General features: G+C 38.2%; 1 protein-coding gene across 1 annotated transcript in view; it reads left to right on the top strand.

The window, feature by feature from the left end:
* LOC137273885 (centrosome and spindle pole associated protein 1-like) overlaps nt 1-20,694 on the top strand; it is an 81,270-nt gene that overhangs the window by 52,138 nt on the left and 8,438 nt on the right. Inside the window, exons 28-48 of the mRNA XM_067806784.1 lie at nt 1,486-1,583; nt 2,349-2,448; nt 2,694-2,802; nt 3,306-3,355; nt 3,923-4,020; nt 4,481-4,662; nt 5,233-5,286; nt 5,661-5,810; nt 6,139-6,273; nt 7,529-7,597; nt 7,906-8,076; nt 8,557-8,592; nt 10,095-10,113; nt 10,916-11,004; nt 11,569-11,621; nt 11,941-12,071; nt 12,665-12,796; nt 15,286-15,393; nt 18,542-18,648; nt 19,430-19,511; nt 19,753-19,822. Of these exons, the coding sequence (XP_067662885.1) occupies nt 1,486-1,583; nt 2,349-2,448; nt 2,694-2,802; nt 3,306-3,355; nt 3,923-4,020; nt 4,481-4,662; nt 5,233-5,286; nt 5,661-5,810; nt 6,139-6,273; nt 7,529-7,597; nt 7,906-8,076; nt 8,557-8,592; nt 10,095-10,113; nt 10,916-11,004; nt 11,569-11,621; nt 11,941-12,071; nt 12,665-12,796; nt 15,286-15,393; nt 18,542-18,648; nt 19,430-19,511; nt 19,753-19,822 (2,043 nt within the window). The remainder of the gene's footprint in view (nt 1-1,485; nt 1,584-2,348; nt 2,449-2,693; nt 2,803-3,305; nt 3,356-3,922; nt 4,021-4,480; nt 4,663-5,232; nt 5,287-5,660; nt 5,811-6,138; nt 6,274-7,528; nt 7,598-7,905; nt 8,077-8,556; nt 8,593-10,094; nt 10,114-10,915; nt 11,005-11,568; nt 11,622-11,940; nt 12,072-12,664; nt 12,797-15,285; nt 15,394-18,541; nt 18,649-19,429; nt 19,512-19,752; nt 19,823-20,694) is intronic.

The raw sequence follows: 20,694 nt of genomic DNA, 5'->3' as shown, positions 1-20,694 counted from the left end.
GTCAGGCCTGCTGACTTGTGCTCCGTTGTTCAAAACAACCTTATCTCTAAGGTCAACCTTATCTCTAAGATATCAACCTTAGACCTTTACTAAGGTTAGCCTCCCGTTGCACGAAACAACCTCAGCTAAGGTTAACCTTAAGTTACGGTTGATAACTAAGGTTGGTTCGACCCAACCTTAGCGTCTCTAAGGTTGGAAAGGGAATATGGCAGCTGCTTTTATTTTGAGGAAGCAGAGAGTGTACAGAAATGGGAATGTCAAAAATAGCATATTAATGATCACTGATATCAAGTTTTCATGAAAACCAGTTATGATAATTCTGAAACATCGCCGATGAACCAAGGATTGGTTGGGATGTTTTCGAAAAAACACTTAGTGCTCTTTCCGCCATATTGGATAGTGTTTGCAAAATCACGTTTCGACAAGGCCGATATTGAGAGGCCTATTATATCACGTATACTTCATAGTCTGCTGCGACAAATGCATCATTGAATTCTCCACACATCATAGAATAAAATTACAAATGGTCTTTGTCACCAACACCAACTGTCTACGTAAAACGAACGGGAACGAACGCGGTGCTCAAAAGACTGTGCGTTTAAAATGTAAACAAAGAAAAAATCCGATTTTACACTACGTGGCATTTTCGGAAATTTTCCAGCATCCAGCGTGTAATCATTGCTTACAATGGTTAAGTACCCCTAGAATATTAAGTTGAAGAGTCTCGCAGCAAGAAATAGCAACTTAAAAAATATACAATGCAATCATTTAATGATTCATTGGCAACTGTCAAAGTTTCCGTGCAACGTGACGCCATGACTGACGTAAAACCAAGCAGAACGACAACGGTACTTATCGGCATTTCTGGCTTCTCCCGTTATTTACATTGAAAACGATAAAAACATATAACAAAACACAGATACTCAGAATAATTCTGATTACTTACATCTCATATTTATGTTCAAAAGATCCCTGAATCAAGGCAAGAGTCCTCGCAAAATCCGATGTACCCTTGTCAGCAAAGCCGCCATTTTGAAAGAAATCTGTCATGGGTAGTGATGTCACACGTCAACACTGTTGCACATGTTAGGCAATTGTGCGCCTGAAAAAGAAAATCGGCATCCACAGGTTAAGGTTACGGCTAAGGTTGGAGCCCAAGTTAAGGTTGCCCTAAGGTTGTTTTGTGCAACAGGCGTATCTTTTTCTTAAGGTGATCGTAACTCTAACCTTAGTGCTTAAGGTTGATCTTAGCTAAGGTTGTTTTGAACAACGGGGCACAGGTTCATATGTCATCACATTGCAATTGTGTGGATGAACTTTCATGCTGCTGATCATTGTACACTCTTATTTGCATAGTCTCACATAGCTGGAATATTACTACAAAACAACAAAAAATTCAAGTTAATTATCATTAAAATAAACAGCTTCAGGTTTGTCATATGGAGTGTAGTGTTTGATGCAGAGAGCTCTTCTGTTATATTTCAGGACATTTGTTACTGGTGGTGGAGGCGGCAGCTTTTCATCATTGGATGAAACATACCACTACCTGGCCACAAAGAATCCTCTGGACCCTGAAGTGGTTGGTGAGTAGGCAGTATAAACCCACATGCATATGAGATGTGAAAACTCCTAAGTTAAGAAGATCCAGCTGTAGCTTTTACTGATTTTAGTTTATCCACATTTTGAATGCTAATAAAAGGGAACATGACTTGAGTAATTAGAGATGTGGGATGCCTGACTGGTACTACAACTAACTTTGAAAAAGTGTAAACGTAACATGTATGACCAGTTTATCTTCTGGATATTCTCTGTGGGATCATTCCATGACACACTGGCTGTTTAAAACCAATGGTTTGTGCTTGATGGTGGGCTTTAAATGGATGAAATTATTTTCCAATTAATGAAAGTAACAGATATTTCAGTTTAGAAACAAAACACCATATGGGCAGTAAGAAACGTTTTTTGTCTACTGTAGATGTTTTAAGACAATTTTCCCCTTCATAATTTTGAAATAGCTATAGCTGATTGTTGATTACACTATAGTTGAATATTGATTACACAGTGGTGATTGTTTACATTTAAACATGTTTGCTAACAATGTAATGACATTTAATGCTGCTTAATGGAGGCTGAACCATGTCAAAGTTTAATGCAGAAAAGGCTTGGCTTGTATTTTTTCCTACTTATTTCTTTGTGGATTTCTGTTGTGGATTTTGGGGGAACTGACTAAATGGGAATCCAATGTTTACAATGTGATACCTGGCTGATTGTTACTGAACAGTGATGGGTGGAATCATCCAGAGGAGCATAGGGAGAAAGGGATTCTACTGATTTTGTAATGTTTACAGGTGCAGCACATCCTGGTGTTACTGCAGTAGCCATTCCTCAAGCAGCAGCTGCAACAGGTGCCAACACTGCCAACACTGCCAGGGTGCGCTTTGATGATGGGTAAGGGTGCATTGATATACAAACCATTTCAAACATTTACAAAGGAATGCTAAATGCCTTTTGAGATTATGATCTGAATCGTTTCATACTTGTTGCGTACTTTTAACACTTTCCTGTATGAAATTCTCCAGATTTCTTGGTGTCGAAGCAGAAAGAAAATGTTCTCTCTTATGGAGATTTCTAGATAGTCAACTGACAGCCAAGAAGTTGTCATCACTCAGAAATGTTTGTCCTGATGTTCCCAGACAAAGACAGGCTCCGGGAGGTGGGGCAACCTTAGCTGCAGAGGGCAATGATGCCAAGGCAGTGGCTCGTGCTAAGGCACAACAGTATCAGTTAGAGTTGGCCAAACAGGTAAGATGTTGCATGGGTCATTGTCAGGACAAAAGTATTTATTATTCAACTACCCATCCCCGTCATTAAAGATTTAAAAAATGTTGACACTTTGTCTTCATTTTGTGCCTTCGTATTGTGCCATGTTCAACACAGTTTGATAATGTTGGCAAGTTGCAGCTTTTGAAAAATGCTTCAAGAAACAAAGATATGTAAAATTACCCCATTGGCAGCAAAAAGACCAGTGCTGATACTTTATTTTCAATAACATGTAATGGTTTGGAATGGCCCATAGGTTTGTAATACTCTGTAGTATCTTCCAGGACTCTGTCCAAATCTAGTGCAGGTCTATGTATATCAAATCACTGGTCCTCACTGATGATTAACAATACCTCATAACTATTTATTGCATATAGTCAAATTTCTGTAAAAATTCATACCATAGCTACTTACCTGTAACAATATAAGCCTGTCTAACTTCTCAAAGAGGTAAACATAATTTGTATTCATCTTTATTGTACCAGATTGAGGAAGACAAGTTGAAGAAAGCAAAGCAGAAGGCCCAACAGGAATGGTGAGAATTGCTGATTAACACAGATTTTTATTATGAAAATAAGAATGTTTGATTATTCTTGTCAAATACTGTTCATGAATGTTGCTTCTGTCATGTGACACCTTAGATGGACTCTTTGCCATTTATAACAGAAAATGGATTTTTTTGAAATTGCTTTCAAACTAGTAACATGAGTTTTGATAGTCACATTCGTGTGTGTGTGCGTGATTGCGTGCCTGCCTGCGCGCCTGCCTATTGGTTAAAATGATCACTCATCATGCCGAAGACCTGGGCTTTATTCCCCAATAGGTACAATGTGTGTAACCCTTTTCTGGTGTTTCCGGCTGTGATTTTGCTGAAATAGCACTAAAAGTAGCATAAAGTCATACACACTGACACACGGTCGTGTGACTACAGTAGTACTCTGTGCATCATTAAACAATGTTATCCTTGAACTTATTCCTTGCAAATTCAGAATTGAGTGACAATGCATTTCTAACCTGGATGTAATACATTTTCATTGTAGCGACATAATTCCATCATTCTCCTGGTCCCTCAAGATTCTAGGTTAGTAAGTCGATGTTTCAGGTATGACATGAAGCTGGAGGAAGAGGCCAAGGCTTACAACCCATATGGCAAGGGGGGTGGCGGTGCCCCCATGAAGGATGAACGTGGAAATATCATCGGTGAGTCACGTAAAGTCTTGCATTGAACTGAAACTTGCATTAACAGGGATTACATAGTCAGTGTGACTAAAGAATTGTTGTATACTCTTAGCGGAACAATTTGGTTGATTAATCTTTGCTATTTTCAAACTGTATTCACAGGGTAATCAGCTACGTGCACCTGACATACAATGATCTGGGTTTGAACTGACCTTCAGTAACTGATGCTTGTTGTAAGAGGCGAGTAATGGGATCGGTTGGTCAGGTTTGCTGACTTGGTTCACACGTCACCATATGGCACTTATGTGGATCGATGCTACTTGCTGTTAATTTCTGGATTGTCTGGTCTGGACTCAAATATTTACAGATCTTCTCCAAATAGTTGGATTTTTGCCAAGTGTGGCATAAAACAGAACTCACTCGCACCCTCACTCATTCTTCTCGTTCCTTTTTTCACAACTTCATACATCCTCTCTTGCAGCTGACCTGCGTGCCCTGAGAAGGCCAGGTGGTCCACCAACTACAGCAGGAGTGTATGCTGGGACCTCCCCTCGGCCCCCTTCACCCAGAGATGACCTTATCCGCACCCCACCCCTGCAGACCACAGCGGCTGGGGAACCCTCTCATGCCCGAGGGGGACATGGAATATTTGGACAGCCAAAGGTATCTTATGGAATGTACTTGTAAAAAAAGTTAAAGAGCACCTACTTCTTTCATGTTACCCTTGTTAATCTGTAATATAGTTCTATTAAAGAATTGGATTGTCTCCAACTAACCAAAAGTATTACATCATGACACCCACTATGCTTAGTTGTTCTAGGTATGATTTAGCAGTCGATCATATTAAAAGTACAGTGGAAGCTGCCTAAACTGGCACTAATCGGGACTGAAGAAATAATCCGGTTTAGACAACATTCCGGATTGTAAAGCTGATGATAAATTGTACAGGTCATGGATGGGACTGAGGTTTTACACAGGTGTTGAAAACTTGCCAGATTGGACAGGTGCTGGTTTTGACAGCTTCCGCTTTATTTCACCAGTTCAGGTGGGGAAGTAAGAATTCTGTGTGAGTGTCACAGTTTCAGAGCATCATACAAAGGATGATGTTGAATTTTTTATGTCTTTTACGTTATTGTTATAGAGGAAAGTGTTAGTTGATTCAACATTGAAATCCACTTACTACTACAATGATGATGAAATGTTACAATGGTCTCGTTACCTACTGTTTTACAGACTGATGCTGAGAAACACCAGACAGATGTGTACAAAGATGATTTGAGGAGACAGGTAAAACATTGTTTGCACACTGTGTAAAAGACAATGAATGACAATATTTTAGTATGATGTTAATTATTATGTTGATTCATTCCATTTGATATGCTGTGAGTTGAATCCACGGTTTGTTGGAACATGATCTGGTGTCTGTCAGTTCTTGATGGTGATTATTGAGGGTTTGAGAAGCCCAATAGTAGCAAGAGTTGTCAGTGATCCAGTCATGTATCATGATCCATATGAAGTCATGTGCGTGGTAGATTCATTTTATAATACACATTTGGTGTGATAGTTGTGTCTAATAAATGAAGCATGTGTCTTTGAGGTGTGGCTTATTACTGATGGGTGTGACTTGTGTCTGATGGGAGTGGCTTCATATGTGATCACAGATTGAGGCAAAGAAGGCAGCAGCTGCTCTGGAGCGAGAGAAGGAGAGGTATGAGGAAGAGAAGGAGCAACGTAGGATAGAGGCGGAGAGGAAAAGAATGCAGGAGGAGTACGAGGAAGAGCGCAGGAAGATAAAATTGAAGGAGGATGAGGTAAGTGTCTTTTATCTGAGAATTGGAATACCCTGACAAATAATTCTTTTGGAATGAGGCACTCAATGTCTATCCAACTTACCCTCATGATTTAATATCAAGTAGGGTTTGAAGTCACTTTCCTTCTCATGTAAGGCATGGTGATTCAACAGTAGCTCTAAGGCATGTGTGAAATATTTTTCACATGCAATTTATGTGGTGGGATGGTTGCTGAAAAGAAATATCAATAGTCAGAAATAGGCAATAAGAGATACTTCTGTTATGTAGTATGTGTAGAGAGAGATTCACTTATTAAACCAACACTGACATGAGAGTTTCATGTTGCCAGGCTCGCAGAAAGAATGAAGAGTTGATGAGACAAGCCGAGGAGAGGAAAAGAGAGGCTGAACAGCGGAGACTTGATGCTGAGAATGAAAGGAGGAGACAGCAGGAGGAAGCTGATAGAGAGAGGCTGGAGAGAGAGGTAGGGAGAGGACAATATCTCCACTGCAGGGAAGGTATTGGGCAGATAGAGGGAGGCTTGAGAGAGAGATAGGGAGAGTACAGTGCCTCCACTGCAGGGAAGTTGTTGGGCAGATAGAGGGAGGCTAGAGAGAGAGATAGGGAGAGTACAGTATCACCACTGCAGGGAAAGTATTGGGCAGGTAGAGAGAGGTTGGAGGAGCACAGTATCACCACTGCAGGGAAGGTATTGGGCAGATAGAGGGAGGCTAGAGAGAGAGAGAGATAGGGAGAGTACAGTGTCACCACTGCAGGGAAAGTATGGGGTAGATAGAGAGAGGTTGGAGGAGCACAGTATCACCACTGCAGGGAAGGTATTGTGCAGATAGAAGGAGATAATGAGAGCACCAATTCACCAGAGTTTTGAAGCAAGTGTTCACCAGGAGGAAAACGCATCATTTGCTTGGATGTTAAGAGAAATGTGCAGAGCATGGATGTATGGTAACAAATAAGATTTAAGTGTTTGAACAAGTTTTTAAAAGAGATTTGTTTATGTGTTTAGCAATTGTGTATTGTGGCATTTGAAATTTACAGTATAGATTTATAGTTATATAGTCACTGTTGGTATTTTGTATTGTGTAATGTCTTGTTTAATGACAAATTATTTCCCCTAGAAGCAGCATCTAATGTCAGATTAACAAGTTCAGAACTTCATCTTCAACAGTTTCCTCTTCTTTCAACTGTAATATCTCCTGTAACAGTCATCAGTGATATATGTCTCTGGTTTTGGGGTAGCAGTAACTATTAGTATTATGTATATGAAAGATTATTATGCAGACAAATTAACAAGCATTCCAAGAGTAGTTGGTACTCTTACATAGCAGTGTAATCCATGTTGTAGTCTCTAGTATAACACCCAGAAATTAACTTCTACTTTAACATTATGAGACAAAAAATCCTATTTTTCTTCTTGAGTCATTCTTCATCGTTACGCTGATTGGCATTGTTATATTATATATGTTAAATTTTATTAGGTACCAAGTTTGTAATCAGGTGGCCAATTTGAGTAGGGGGGGTCTTTTTCAAATTGTTTTTTGTTTTCTGAGGAGAAAAACAGGAGTCGTATTTGTGACCGGTGTATGAGATGTTGCAGTTAACATGCAATGTCAGGTTGTTGATTCAGTGTAGCTGGCCATCAGCTGTTCAGCTTCAGGGACTTCTTTACAGGTCTATGAGACATTTTATATTCTTGTATTTGACCACTCGTTAATTTCCAGGCTGCAGAGCGAGGAAAATCTCCCCCATTGCCTGCAGTGGGGAGAAAGCAGGCAACTGAGAACACACCGGTAATGCATTCACCCCAATTTGGGTAGTATTCAGTATCATGGCTTTTGGCTGGCAGAGATATGCTGTACATGTCATGTTATCTTGCCTGATTATTGCAAACTGTACAAATATAGTAGTAAACATTTTATCTCTCAAGAAACTATCTAATACCTAATATTCTCTTTCTGTATTTATTGCAATAGTTATTCTGCTTACAACTATGTTTTTGTTATATCTGTAGCACTAAGATTTATGTTTATGTAATATTCTATTTATATATTTTCTGCGTACCCTATTTTTTCTTTACCTATATAATGCACCCTTCCAGGAACCTGCTGATAAAGCGCTTACTTATCGAGCTTCCTCCCCCCCTGTGCCAGCTGCAAGAACCAGTCTTGCTGCCGAGAATCGGCCTCACTCAATTGCTAAGCAGCAAAATGAAGAGGCTGAAACCCGCTATGTGCCCTCTGCGCTTTCCAATAGAATAGATGCGCCTTCGGTAATCTTGGCTTCCAATCCCAAGGGAGATCATTCTTTTTCAAGAATTTCTTGTCTGGTCTCGCCTGCTGTGTACATGAATTTACAAAAAGAACTATCATCTATTTTTATGACATATTCTGATTAATGTTTTTGTGAACAAAGTATTGAGACTGTCCTTAATAGCAAATGTAAATCAACACAGAAAATTCACCTATTCAGTGCTTGGAAAAAATGTGGTACATAAATTTGAATTTTAAATGCTGATTTCAATTTACCGTCATGCAGATGATAATTCTGTGCTTATTTGGAATCTGTAGCAGTTTACCTTGATGTAATATGCATGTATGACTAGTTGAACATTGAATAGGTTAGAATTAACTGATGCATAACAGAGATAACATACCCAAGCTTACCAGCAATAGTATGCTAACACATCAAAGCTGAACTCTTTATTTGTTCTTAGGTATTAGTAAAGCATTACTGTCAAATTTTGTTATAGCTTGACCGAGGTCGTTCCCCAGTTGACAGAGCTCCAGTAAGTAGCATGTGAAATGTCAGTGTGTTAACTGGGATTTTATATTGACATCATATTGTCTAATACTTTTGTTTGTTCTTTATGTGCAAGGTTTGCTTGCGAATGTATGAGAAAATACTATTCACATTTGCAGAACATAAAGATGTTTAGGAATTTGTTCACCCAAGTATTTCATTGATTTATGTAAAAAAATCATTTTATGCTCTTTTGGAAAATGCTGATACTGTGTAGTGGTAGCACGTTGACTGACACCACAGGTATACTCATAGTATTAATTCTGGTCCAATTTGCCACTACATGTTATCACGTAGCTAAATCACTGGTATTTTGAACAAGTTTCACCTGTTGGCAAAACAGGTGGTAACCAAGAGGTACAGGGTACCTCATAATGGCAAATTCAGCCAGAATTGATTCTGCGACTATACTCGTGATAGGCAGTCAACGTGATTCAATTTTATTACATTCATTATCCCCCACAACGTGTTTTGTGGTAGGGGGTGGGGGTGTGGGTATTAAAATGTGCTCCGTCCATCCATCCATGTACATTTATCATTTCCGAAACAAAACTTTAATACCGTTCTCTATTTCTTCACCAAACTTTACCCAGATTGATCGGGTGGAGTACTGGTGCCCTTTGGTTGTTTCGGAATTCTGAATAAAAATGTTTTTGGCGTTTCCATGGAAACAAGTTTGACTTAAACTGAAATTGGTGCTAGTGCTCTTTTCTGGAGTAGAACTCTTCACTATTTCTTCAACAAACTTGACATATAGATACATCTGGTAATGTACTGTCTAAAACTGTTCACCATTTCTTCACCAAACTTAGTACATAACTTAGTCTACTGGTGCCTTTGGGTAGTTTTGGAATTCTGAATTAAATATTCTTGGCATTTCCATTGCAACAAGTTTGACTAAGGCTGAATTGGTGGTCGTGCTCTTTTCTGGAGCATAACTTAAACTCTGTTCACTATTTCTTCACCAAACTTGGCACATAGATGGATCTGGTGTTGTACTGTACCTTTTGATGCTTCTTGAATTCTGATTAAAATATTTTGGTGTTTCTATGGCAACAAGTTTGACTTTGACTGAAACTGGTGGTTGTGCTTCTTTCAGAGCAAAACTTTTTAAACCTTTTGTTACTCTACTTCCACTTATCTATATACACACCAAAACATTTAGCTTAATCATACCTTGTAGACATTTTGCCATTGCAGAGGATATTGATGACTTTGTCTTCTTGTTTTATTTCTGACTTGTAGAAAATAGTTTCTTCAGCCAGAAAATATTTTACAATTTTAAGATTTCTTAAGACATCTACCCAAATAAATGTTGAAATATTTGCATGCATGGGTTCATAATGGCAGAAATGTGAGTCTGAAAACATTTTGAGTCTTTTAAGAATTAAATATAACTTGTCACTCGATATGAAACAAGATGTGTGAGACAGCCTGTATTATATTGGGAGTCCTAATGGTGCTAATATTACCTGTTCATTGTTTCAGTCTTCCTCAAGAGCACCAAGTAAGTGTTAGTTTAATTTGTTTGAGAAAATGTCACACTTGTATCAGTGTAGCTTGTAGAAGTGGCCTTGTGAAGATAACGTGGTATAATTTTCTCACAGTTTGATTCTCACAATGTAAAGCCCTGGATTATGAACAGATCACAGTCATGTAATTGTACCTTATTCTGACTTGCACGCTACAGCAGACAGAAAGAACCATGACCGCTATAGAGGATGCTATGAGTGCCTATGTCATGCTATGTTTACTACATGAGTGCCTAAATGTTAGTATTTCCTGGGCGAGAGTGAGGGATAGATAAACATGAAGGTGTGAGTGTTGTAAAAGTAGTACAATATGGGCATGAAAATAATATTCAGTTTATTACCAAAGTCTTCAAATTGAGGAAAATAAACATTGACTGGCAGCCCAGTGTCACCGGGTAGAATATGTACATATGTAGAATGTAACATCATAGAAGATATGTGACGTCATAGCATTGTTCATGACATCATGTCAAAGTGATATGCCCGAGGGCATCGTATGAAAAGTATGAACCCTGTTATTTTCAACCTCATGGATAATAAATAGTTTTATTCTTGGAAATACTAGTTTCAACATTAATACTGGCCGTGTGATGCCGAGTTTGTCTAAAAACAACAGTATAATCCCAACATAAAGTTACAGGTCAAAGTCATTTATGTGACATTTTTTGGAAAGTCAGTTATCTGTATCTAAGGAATATGAATACATGTGAACTGAAAAATGTAGATAAATTAGCTAAGGTGGATGCTTGATGGTGATTGTGAGTGGCTTCTCTCCAGGTGCTGACATCCTCAATGCTCTGGCCAGGATGAAGCATCAATTAGCCTCTGAGAGAGACAGAGTTGAAACCATGCTAGACAAGAATGAAGTAAGTGCAGCACGTCTATCCTACCCAAGTAGTAACATGGGTCAAACCACAGTGAGTGAGTGAGTTTAGTTTTACACTGCATTCCTCAATATTCCAGCTATATGCCAGTGGTTTGTAAGTAATCAAGTGATCAACAGCACGAGCATTGATCTGCACAATTGGGAACTGATAACAGGAGTCAACCAAGTCAGCGAGTCTGACCACCTGATCCTGTCAATCGCCTCTTATGAGAGCGTAGTTGCCTTATGGGTTGCTGAAGGCCAATTCTACTCCAGACTTTCACGGGTCATCAAACTACAGAGCACAAGGAGTATCACAGCGTTACTTTTTTTATGATAAAGTGTAAAGTTTCAGTGTGTAACGCCAATAATGTCTCCTGGACTTGATACCATTGAAGTGAGAAAGTTGTCAAAGGCCTCATCTAGCTCATTTCTTATCATGAAACAGGAATTCTCTATCTCATGCATGGCCTTTTGTTTATTGACTTCCACTTTGCAGTGTAGAGTGAGTGAGTGAGTGAATACTGTTTAACATTGCAGCCTAAATATTCCTGTCTTGTTTCAGAATGAGCCGGAGGTGTTTGATCCGAGGTTAGCACAGAGGCCTCCACCAGCTCCGTAAGTTGAAGTCATCATCACAGCAGCTGGTTGAGCATATATTGCCGACATGTAGCTGGGATATAGCTTAGTGTGTCATCAGACAATGAGTGCAGACATAAACTTGCAAGATAGGCATATTTATAACAATCCAGGGAAAAGTAAACAGAATGAAGTAGACAACCCCCAAGTCAAACTTTATGACTCAGTCGATTGCTCTTCTTTGTACCTGATGGTGGCATATAGTATGGATGTTGCTCAGTGTGAAGATAAGGATAGTATGGATGTTGTTCAATGCGGTGACAAGCTACACAGAAACCAATCTGTTTGTATGCTACAGACGGGTTCAGCGTGACATCGATGTGTTTGAGATGGCGCGTAACCGAAACACTGTTCCAGTTAGGCGAGCACCAACAGCAGACAACAAACCCAATCCAGAGCACTTGCGCGAGTTCCACAGTCTCAAACAAGGTACAGTGACTCACCGACACCAAGCATTCCATCTAAGTAGATTTTATAGAATCAGATATTGAAATGTTTGATGAAGCCCTTTTGGTACATTGTATCATCTGATTTGGGTGTAAGTACTGGTCTAAAAACATTTCTGCTGATTAAACATTTCAATCTGATCAGTTTGTGAACGAAATCAGACAATGTTTTGACTAGATGTTTCTTGATTAGATGTGTTTTTAGGGTTTGACAGTTGGTGGATAGGGAGTAGAGTTTCATTTCTTGGGGCATAATGAAAATTTTACATGCATTTCATCGAATTCATGCTGAACAAAATTATAAATTCTCCTGGTGACTTTCTTTATGTTGTCTATTCTTGAATAGTGCTTCTGTGTGAGTCTTACCATAAAATCTATTTGCACAATTTTGTATTCTGTCCTGTTCCAGACAGCTACACTCTAGCCAGGGGAGGGAACTCCTTATTACCTCCCCTTGTCCTCATGCAACTGTGTATAGCAGTGGTAGTTCATTGTACATCTTACTGTGTGAAATGTTGTGTATTCTGCATCAGTGTTTGCAAACCTTTCTGTGATGTATTTGCACCACTTTGTCAGCTGACACAGATTCTAGACAAGAATTCCAGCGACACTATCCATATGACCCGATGTCCAACGAGCATCTGGAACAGCAGCAGGCTGCACTCATCCGACAGCAGGAACAGACTCTCCGCGAATTGAGGGGCAAAAGTGAGAAACCATGACTTGTTATGTGCATTTCCATAATCTGAATCAACAAGGAAGTAGTATTCTATCAGTTAGGCCATGTATCTCCTGCATTGAACATTATACTTATCAGGGTTAAGAATCAATTATACTTTCACTAGAATGTTAAAATGATCTTTCACAGTGTTGTCATTTGCCCAATGGTAATAGCGATAGTCCACATGAAAATGTTCTTTGTACTTCCTGAATTTCCCGAGTATGATTTAAATTTTATGTTTTAAACCAGACAAGGCCTATAGGCATCAGTTTTTCATATTTCAATGCCATTAAGGCTGGATTTTGTAACATTGGTTTGTAATATGTTGTGTTGTTAAAAGGAAAGTGTCTTGTCTTATGTTGCTTCTGGTAAAGCTGTTGCTTCTTATAAAACAAAAGTGAAAAACTGGAAGAAAATGCTGATTAAATCCTATATGTACAACGACAAGATTAATCAGAAAATAGTCACCACTTAACTGATATATTTACTGTTTGTTATGTGAAATAAGGGGAATGCTTGAGGAATGATGCCAGTTTTTTGCTACAAGACTTTGCACCCCCTTCTTGTCTTTCCACACTTTCTTCCTTGGGTTTCAGGACTATGTAAGGTTATGTTCTGTAGATTGATTGTATCTCACCAGTATAGACTGGATTAGAGAGAAGAAATTCATATAGGAAGTAAGTTTGTTTTTTTTCTCACTTGTTAGTAAGGAGCAGTTTAAGCATGGCTGACATGGAAGGTTTGTTGAAATGGTGAAATAGATAGAGTCAGAAAATAGCTACTTTTCTTTTTGAGTAAGATAATAGTAATATACCTGTACTTTTATTGATCAGAAAATAGTCAGCTACCCTTCATTTTGAGTGAGAGAATACTCACCTACCTGTCCTTTTGAATGTCAGAAATTAGTCAGCTTCCTTTCTCTTTGAGTCTGGGAATAATCATCTGTTTAAAGAGGGGCAGAAATAGTTTGAAACCTTTCCTTTTGAGGGGATTTTTATTTAAGTCAAGGTATCCTCAGTTGAATGACTTCTACAACTTAAATTATATGCTAAATGTGACTTCTAGACTTCATACATTACCCTTAATCAAGGGGCTTCTGTCAGACTGACAGTGGAAAGTGATGTGGGAAGGAGATATGTGGACAGGCTGGTTCAATTCCATGTGATCAGCCATTATTTTAAAGTTATCTTGGAAAGCAGATACCTTGACATCAAAGATGTATAACAAATCCTGTTTTCGAGATCATGCATTACTCAGACTTCAATGTTTAAAAGATCCCAATGAAGTTCTTGTAGACATTTTGATTCCTTGACTTGCAATATTGGGGGGGGCAGATTATAGGTGCAAATGCTTCCACTTTGCTGGCTTTGTAGATATGGTACAATTAATCTCTCTCAACAGAGCCACTTGTATCGTGTCTACTTATGCTCATTCTAGTATATTGTTTTTAGATTAAATAACCGATAGAATTCTCCTCCCAGCTGCCTTTGTGAGTTTTGTACTTTAATGAATAGTGTTAACTGTTGCCCTGCTGTTGATCTGGAGTAATATGGAGTCAAGTCCATCAACAGATGTCTAACTGTTTACCTAACAGCTTCTTGACCTACAACTCAGAGACATCTGCACCAATTAAACTATAGACAGTAAAGTATGCATATGGCAATATTGGAAATCTAGATCAGTGCTTGGTTTCATGTTACACAAGGAGAGACTCTTAAGATATAAATTATTCATAGATCATATACTTTCTAATGCACTAGTTTGCCTTAGATATTAATAATTCATCAGTATGGATTTTCAGTTTAGTGAGTGATAATATGAAAATCGAATTTAGAAAGTCTTATTGCAGTCTAAATGTGTTTAATCTTCAAACACTTCCTTGCTTGTAGGTATTTGTTTTTTATTATATTAAATCAAGTTAGACTGATTTGTAGCAGAGAACTAAGGTGTGTCCAGTACAGTGAAATACAGTTTGCCCACGTTCATAGGCCTTGCGTAATTAGAGTTCACTGTAGGTGTTTTAGTGTGTTTTATTAGTAAAATCTTTCTTTGAAGATCTTATGTAATAAAAGACATATTATGCTTACTCTGTCAATTAAATAGATAACAAGAGAGTATTGTAAATGTCTTATAGAAGTTTGTCATAAGCCCCTCTCTTTGAAGATTGCCAGTATTTAAGTACACATAATGCTTATATAATATTATTGAGGCCAGTGTGGGTGTTTTTCTCATTTTTAACTCTGGCATATTTCCTATATCTAAATGAACCATAAATCTAAATCAGACAATCATCAATGTTTATTTAATGATGTCACTTGTTCTTGCTTTAAGTGTGATGTTTGTGTTGTAACAGTCTGTCCCTAGACTTTGTGTGTATATATTGTGTCAAGCAGTGTAATGCTGCCTCTCCCTAATACTCTCTGTGTATTAAGCAATCCGTCCTAGCTGTCTTTACACACTCTCATCTTTATCACAGGCAAGTTTGAGAAGGCTCTGCCCAACATGGAGCCTAAAGACTTAGGCTTGAATCGTCATCGCACAATCAGTCCACAGCCAATGCTACAATCCAACAGTGCCTTTATAGGTTAGTCACACAGCTGTCACGCATCCGGATCACGTCACCAATATCGTCAGTAGCACTGCACGTCAACTCATGCAATCCTTAGACAAGTGTGTGAGCTGGAAATCTGGTGTCACAAGCTGCTATTAAGCAAATCAGTATTGTCAATCATCGTACGCCCCATCCTTGACTGTTTTGAAAATGGCATGACTTGCTTTGAAATTTTGTTAGATTTGTACGTATTTCGCCTTTGAGCAGTTGAACTGCATATCAGTACTATACACTTAGTAGTGTGTATGTATTCAAATGAATGGAAATGAAATTGAAATTTTCTTAGAAAAAATTTGAACTTTGATAATATTTTCTTTAAGATTGCAATACCAGAATTTTCAATGCTCTGATTTTGTTGAATAGAGTGTAACTGATGTGATTTCGACACATATTTGAAATATATTAAGTCATGTATATCAGGATTAGCCAGTAAGTTACTGTGTAATGTAGTGATCTATGTGTTTATATTCTTTATGAGTAATCATCTAAAAGACAGATGTTAAGACTGAAGCAGTTCACAGTAACAGAATATATAGGAGGTCATTACTGTTTTTGAGTTGTGGTAGGGTAGCCAAGTGGTTAAAGCATTAGTTCATCATGCCAAAGACTCAATTCGCCATGTGAATACAATGTGTGAACCCCATTTCTAGTGTCCCCAAGAGTGATATTGATGAAATATTGCTAAAGTGGCGTAGAACCATACTTGCTCAGTGTTAATGAGACCGATTGTTAAATTGCCTCCGTAACGTAACATGAGAACATAAAGGAAAATAACTTTGTAAGAATGTTTGAACTCAGTAGATTGTTCATGGTCAGTGCTTCAAGGTCCTGTATTTTTGAGGTTTTATGTGATACCATAAATACAGGAATTTGTTACTGCCAGGAGGTCTGATGTCTTAAACTTATACAGCCCACATGCTATATGTCTAAGGATTGCACAGTTGTCATGTAAGTGGCACCACAGGTTCGGCATGACATGTTCCATGATGGTTCTCTCTGCATGTCTGTGGGTATTCACATTTAAATGCTTAACAAACTGCATGACCATTTATTTCAGCATCCAGTGAATAACTAACCAGTTTTTATTTCATCAAGTGCAGGTTCACTACACTGTGAATCATGTATTGTATACTAGTATATCATGTCTTTTATATACACATGTTTCAGCATGTGTCCACAACACTGACTGCTGGTCCTGGCAGTCCGGGGACTGTAGGAGTGCCTGTTTGTCAGTGAAACCCCATGTGTGGAACATTTGTGCATGATTCACATGTCTCGGCATCAAGTCTTTTGAGAGCCAGTAGTAGCTGAAGAACATGAAGTCATAAATCTGTTTATGGACACCAACTTCTTTATTGTCTGTTAGCCTTACAGTTAAGGGCTACTTCTCTCTCTGTCACGTGGGTGCGTGGGAGAGCTGTGTGGTTTGCTTGTCCAGCCAAAGACCTGGGTTCAGTTGCCCAAATGGGTGCATTTGGTGGTCCTGGTCACAATGTTGCTGAAAGAAGCAAAAAACTTGCCTCACTACACTTTCAACAAGTGAATCTGAAAAAAGAAATTCCATGTCTTCCTTGAGTGCTTTCACCATGTCAGTGAGTAATGACATTTCAGTGGTACCTGTTAAACATCTATCGGGTGTATCATAGTCAGAGTAGCATTCTTCCTTTGAAAGGTCTATAAGTAACCCTGTGACGTTGTTACTGACTGTGGAGATGTTGTTTGATGTCTTTAGCAGCATTTAGAAGTTGTATATGTAGGACCAAGATCTTTTATGGATAAATCTTCTTTTTAATTCTCTTAAACACAATGTTTGAAACACAACATTGTCATTTGAAATGACCCCAAAACATTGTGTTTCAAACGAAGATGTTGGCCATAAGATCTGTCTTCATGTTCAGCATGCTCAGTATGACGTTCCATCATTAATGTAGGTAACATCAGGAACAAGAATTTGCTGGTATTGGGTGTTTCTTAATCTGTTCAGTTTTCGTAGAAGAGTGGGAAATCAGGTTTTGGAGGGATACACTTTTCATTTTCTAACACTATGCTTTTGTTTTTATATAAATACTTTTGTCACTTTGGTTTTTCCAGTTATGTCCAGGGTATTTTACTTAGTTTGCATTTATGTTTTTCACTTTGTTTAAGTCATTTAATGTTAATATTTCTTCTGAAATAATTATGACATTGATGATAATGTATGGAACATTTGATACTTTGATATATTTTCTGATTCTCCTTCCTTCAGTTTGAAAGATTTATTTATATTTTTTGGGTATTTTTTTCAATTTCCAAAATTGTATGCAAATGTACAAGCATATATATTGTCCCACCAATGTGGTGAAGCTGTATTTAGAAAATTGTTGTCATATAGATATGTGTTGAATAAGGTTTGAAGTGACAGCCTGCCATGTCTATCTGGGATCCCAATATAATGTCTGACTGGGTTGGTGTATTATTTTTCTGAACCAGCTATGACTTTGACTGGTCCATCACTTATACTCCAGCACGAAAATATGTTCCCCTTTCTTGCACTCTTCACACATGCTTCAGATTTTGTCAGTTATGTTACACAGAAATTTGAGAGTTATTATGAAAATTCATGTAAAATTTAATATTCAGAATATGATTACTTGGGTATTTACTGTTTAAAATACAGTGTTTTAATCATCTGTGCAGTGAGATACCTCCATACAACTGACGAAATTTGATGCGGCTCATGCCCAGTTTCAACATGGTGTTGTATAAATCAATGTCCGCCACTTGTATCATCTAATCCATGCATGTAATACTAATAAGAGATTTATATATAATGTTGATTTCTAAGCTATGATTTTTTGTGGCATTTTAGTTATGATTATGTTTTCATAGTAAATGTATGAGTTTTTCTTATCATCAATTCTTGCATTCTAAAGTATAATACTATTCTTAATGATCTTTCACAACCTGTTTCACTTGTTCAGGCATAATTTGAAACAGGGTTGATATGTTGGAAGGTAGGTTATTTAGAAGATGGAAATGTATATTGAGGATGGATACAGGGAATGCATTAAGTCAACTGAGGACCAGAGTAGCTGACATGGCCATGTTGTCATTTCGTGTAATGCCATCTTCACTATCACAGATATGAATGGACTTGGACCAGTGTTCCCAGACGACCTTGATGACCTCCCACGCCGGAATGAATCTGCCCGGCAGCGACGCAGAGAGGGTCTCTTTACTAGCCCCAGGGTAGGATTTATGTACATGTATACAGACAGTTTGAAGTTAACAGCTCATCTTAGGTCCAGGAGCTTTGCGTCTATGTTTATTTTGAAATGAGGGACTGTGATAAATCATTAATTTTTAACACTAGGGTTATAAGGACAGTGATCTCTTAACTTACATTCATAATTTCAAATATTTTACATGTCCCATATGGGATGGGTGGGGTGGGGTTGCTGGGTGGAGCATAGTTATTAAGGCATCCACTTGTCATACAGAGGCCGAAGTTCGAAGCCTTAAATGGGCACAGTGTGTGAAGCCCGTTCCAAGTGTCTCCCATCATGATTATACAGGAATATTGCTAAAAGTAGTGTAGATCCCAGCTCACTCACTCATAAACAACACACACTAACTGATTTATAGAAAACATAGATTTCAAAATTGATCCCACAGAGGCAGAGTATGGGAATAAAATGTGAAGGGTAGCCCAGTAGTCAGATTACTTTCATGTGACAGTCAGTCCAATTATCAACATAAATAAGTACAGTGTGAGGCACATTGTTGGGCTGTATTTTCCCTTAGGTAAATACCTTGTGCTTTCACAATTTTAGTAATAAGGTTTCAACTGAAATGTTTCTTAAATGTCAGGACACAGACAAATTTTTTCGATTTAACTTGTATAATTAAAGTACTGAAAAGAAGATGATAATGATAGTTAAAGAATATTTTGAGTTTACACAAAAAGAAACTGTTCTTTTATTTCCCAAATTTTGAAGTTTTTCTACAAAATTCCTACCTGTTGTTTAAGCCTGGGTCAGTGACAAGCCTGGATGTGGATCAGATTGCCAGGAAGAATGAGCAGCGCCTGAAGAAACTCCGCGACATCCAGGGTAGGAGCAACCTCGCTATTCACACCCTGTATAATACATGGAGACATGATAATGACAGAAACCCAGTGTATGAAATGGCCACTGGCTCACCAGCCCGTAGCTACTAGTAATTCTATCAGGCCAGTAAATCTCCACAGTCAAGGGCCCAAATGGCTTGTGAATTTTCATGGGGTCATTTTGTAAATATACCATTCTCTCTGACTTATTAAGTTACAACAATAAAGTGTTCCCACATTTCCAGGTGATGATTTGTCTCTGAATGACCCAGACGATGTCCTGGACAGGTTTATGTCAAAACAAGCTCACAACAGGTAGGATTGACCATTCACAGTTAATAGGATTACTTCAGTATGTGAACATCAGCTTCAAAACTTCATGCTTGTTCCTATGGTAACCTACTGAAGCTGTCTGGTATCACGACTGAGATGTGCATGGGTGTTTATTCGTATTGAATGTCATTTTTGAAGTTTTAACCAGAATTGGGTCTTGTTGTTTGCACCTTAACCCTTTTATTTGCAGTTTTCACTTTTTAAAAAAAAAATGATTTAATTTGCATTTATTTGATAATGAATGTCTGAATAACTTCATTAACTGTTTTGGTTAAATTAGATGTGTGTTATGAGTTATCTGATTCATGTATTTCCAACTTACACAGGGATTTTGTAACTGAGCTTGATTCAGAGAGTGATACCTTTGTAAGTTCCATATAGAACTGACATATGTACGTAATACATTAGGCCTGGCTTTGCTATCCTGAATACGAGTACCACAGCCAGGTGCTGCAGCACAGCCTAGTGTTTGTGAACTAATATATAGTGAGTTTTTGTTACTAATCAATTTAGTTTTCCATGAAGAAATTGTACCTCTACTGCAGATTTGCATAAGAGTCATAGGATACACGACTCATGTCTTCCATGAAGAAATTGTACCTCTACTGCAGATTTGCATAAGAGTCATAGGATACACGACTCATGTCTTCCATGAAGAATTGTACCTCTACTGCAGATTTGCATAAGAGTCATAGGATACACGACTCATGTCTTCCATGAAGAATTGTACCTCTACTGCAGATTTGCATAAGAGTCATACACGACTCATGTCTCCCATGAAGAATTGTACCTCTACTGCAGATTTGCATAAGAGTCATACACGACTCATGTCTCCCATGAAGAATTGTACCTCT

This window comes from Haliotis asinina, chromosome 2 (genome assembly GCF_037392515.1).
Source record: "Haliotis asinina isolate JCU_RB_2024 chromosome 2, JCU_Hal_asi_v2, whole genome shotgun sequence".
In the NCBI taxonomy this organism is placed as follows: domain Eukaryota; kingdom Metazoa; phylum Mollusca; class Gastropoda; order Lepetellida; family Haliotidae; genus Haliotis; species Haliotis asinina.
The sequence above is the reverse complement of the archived record's forward strand: the minus strand, read 5'-3'. Positions and strand labels throughout refer to the sequence as shown.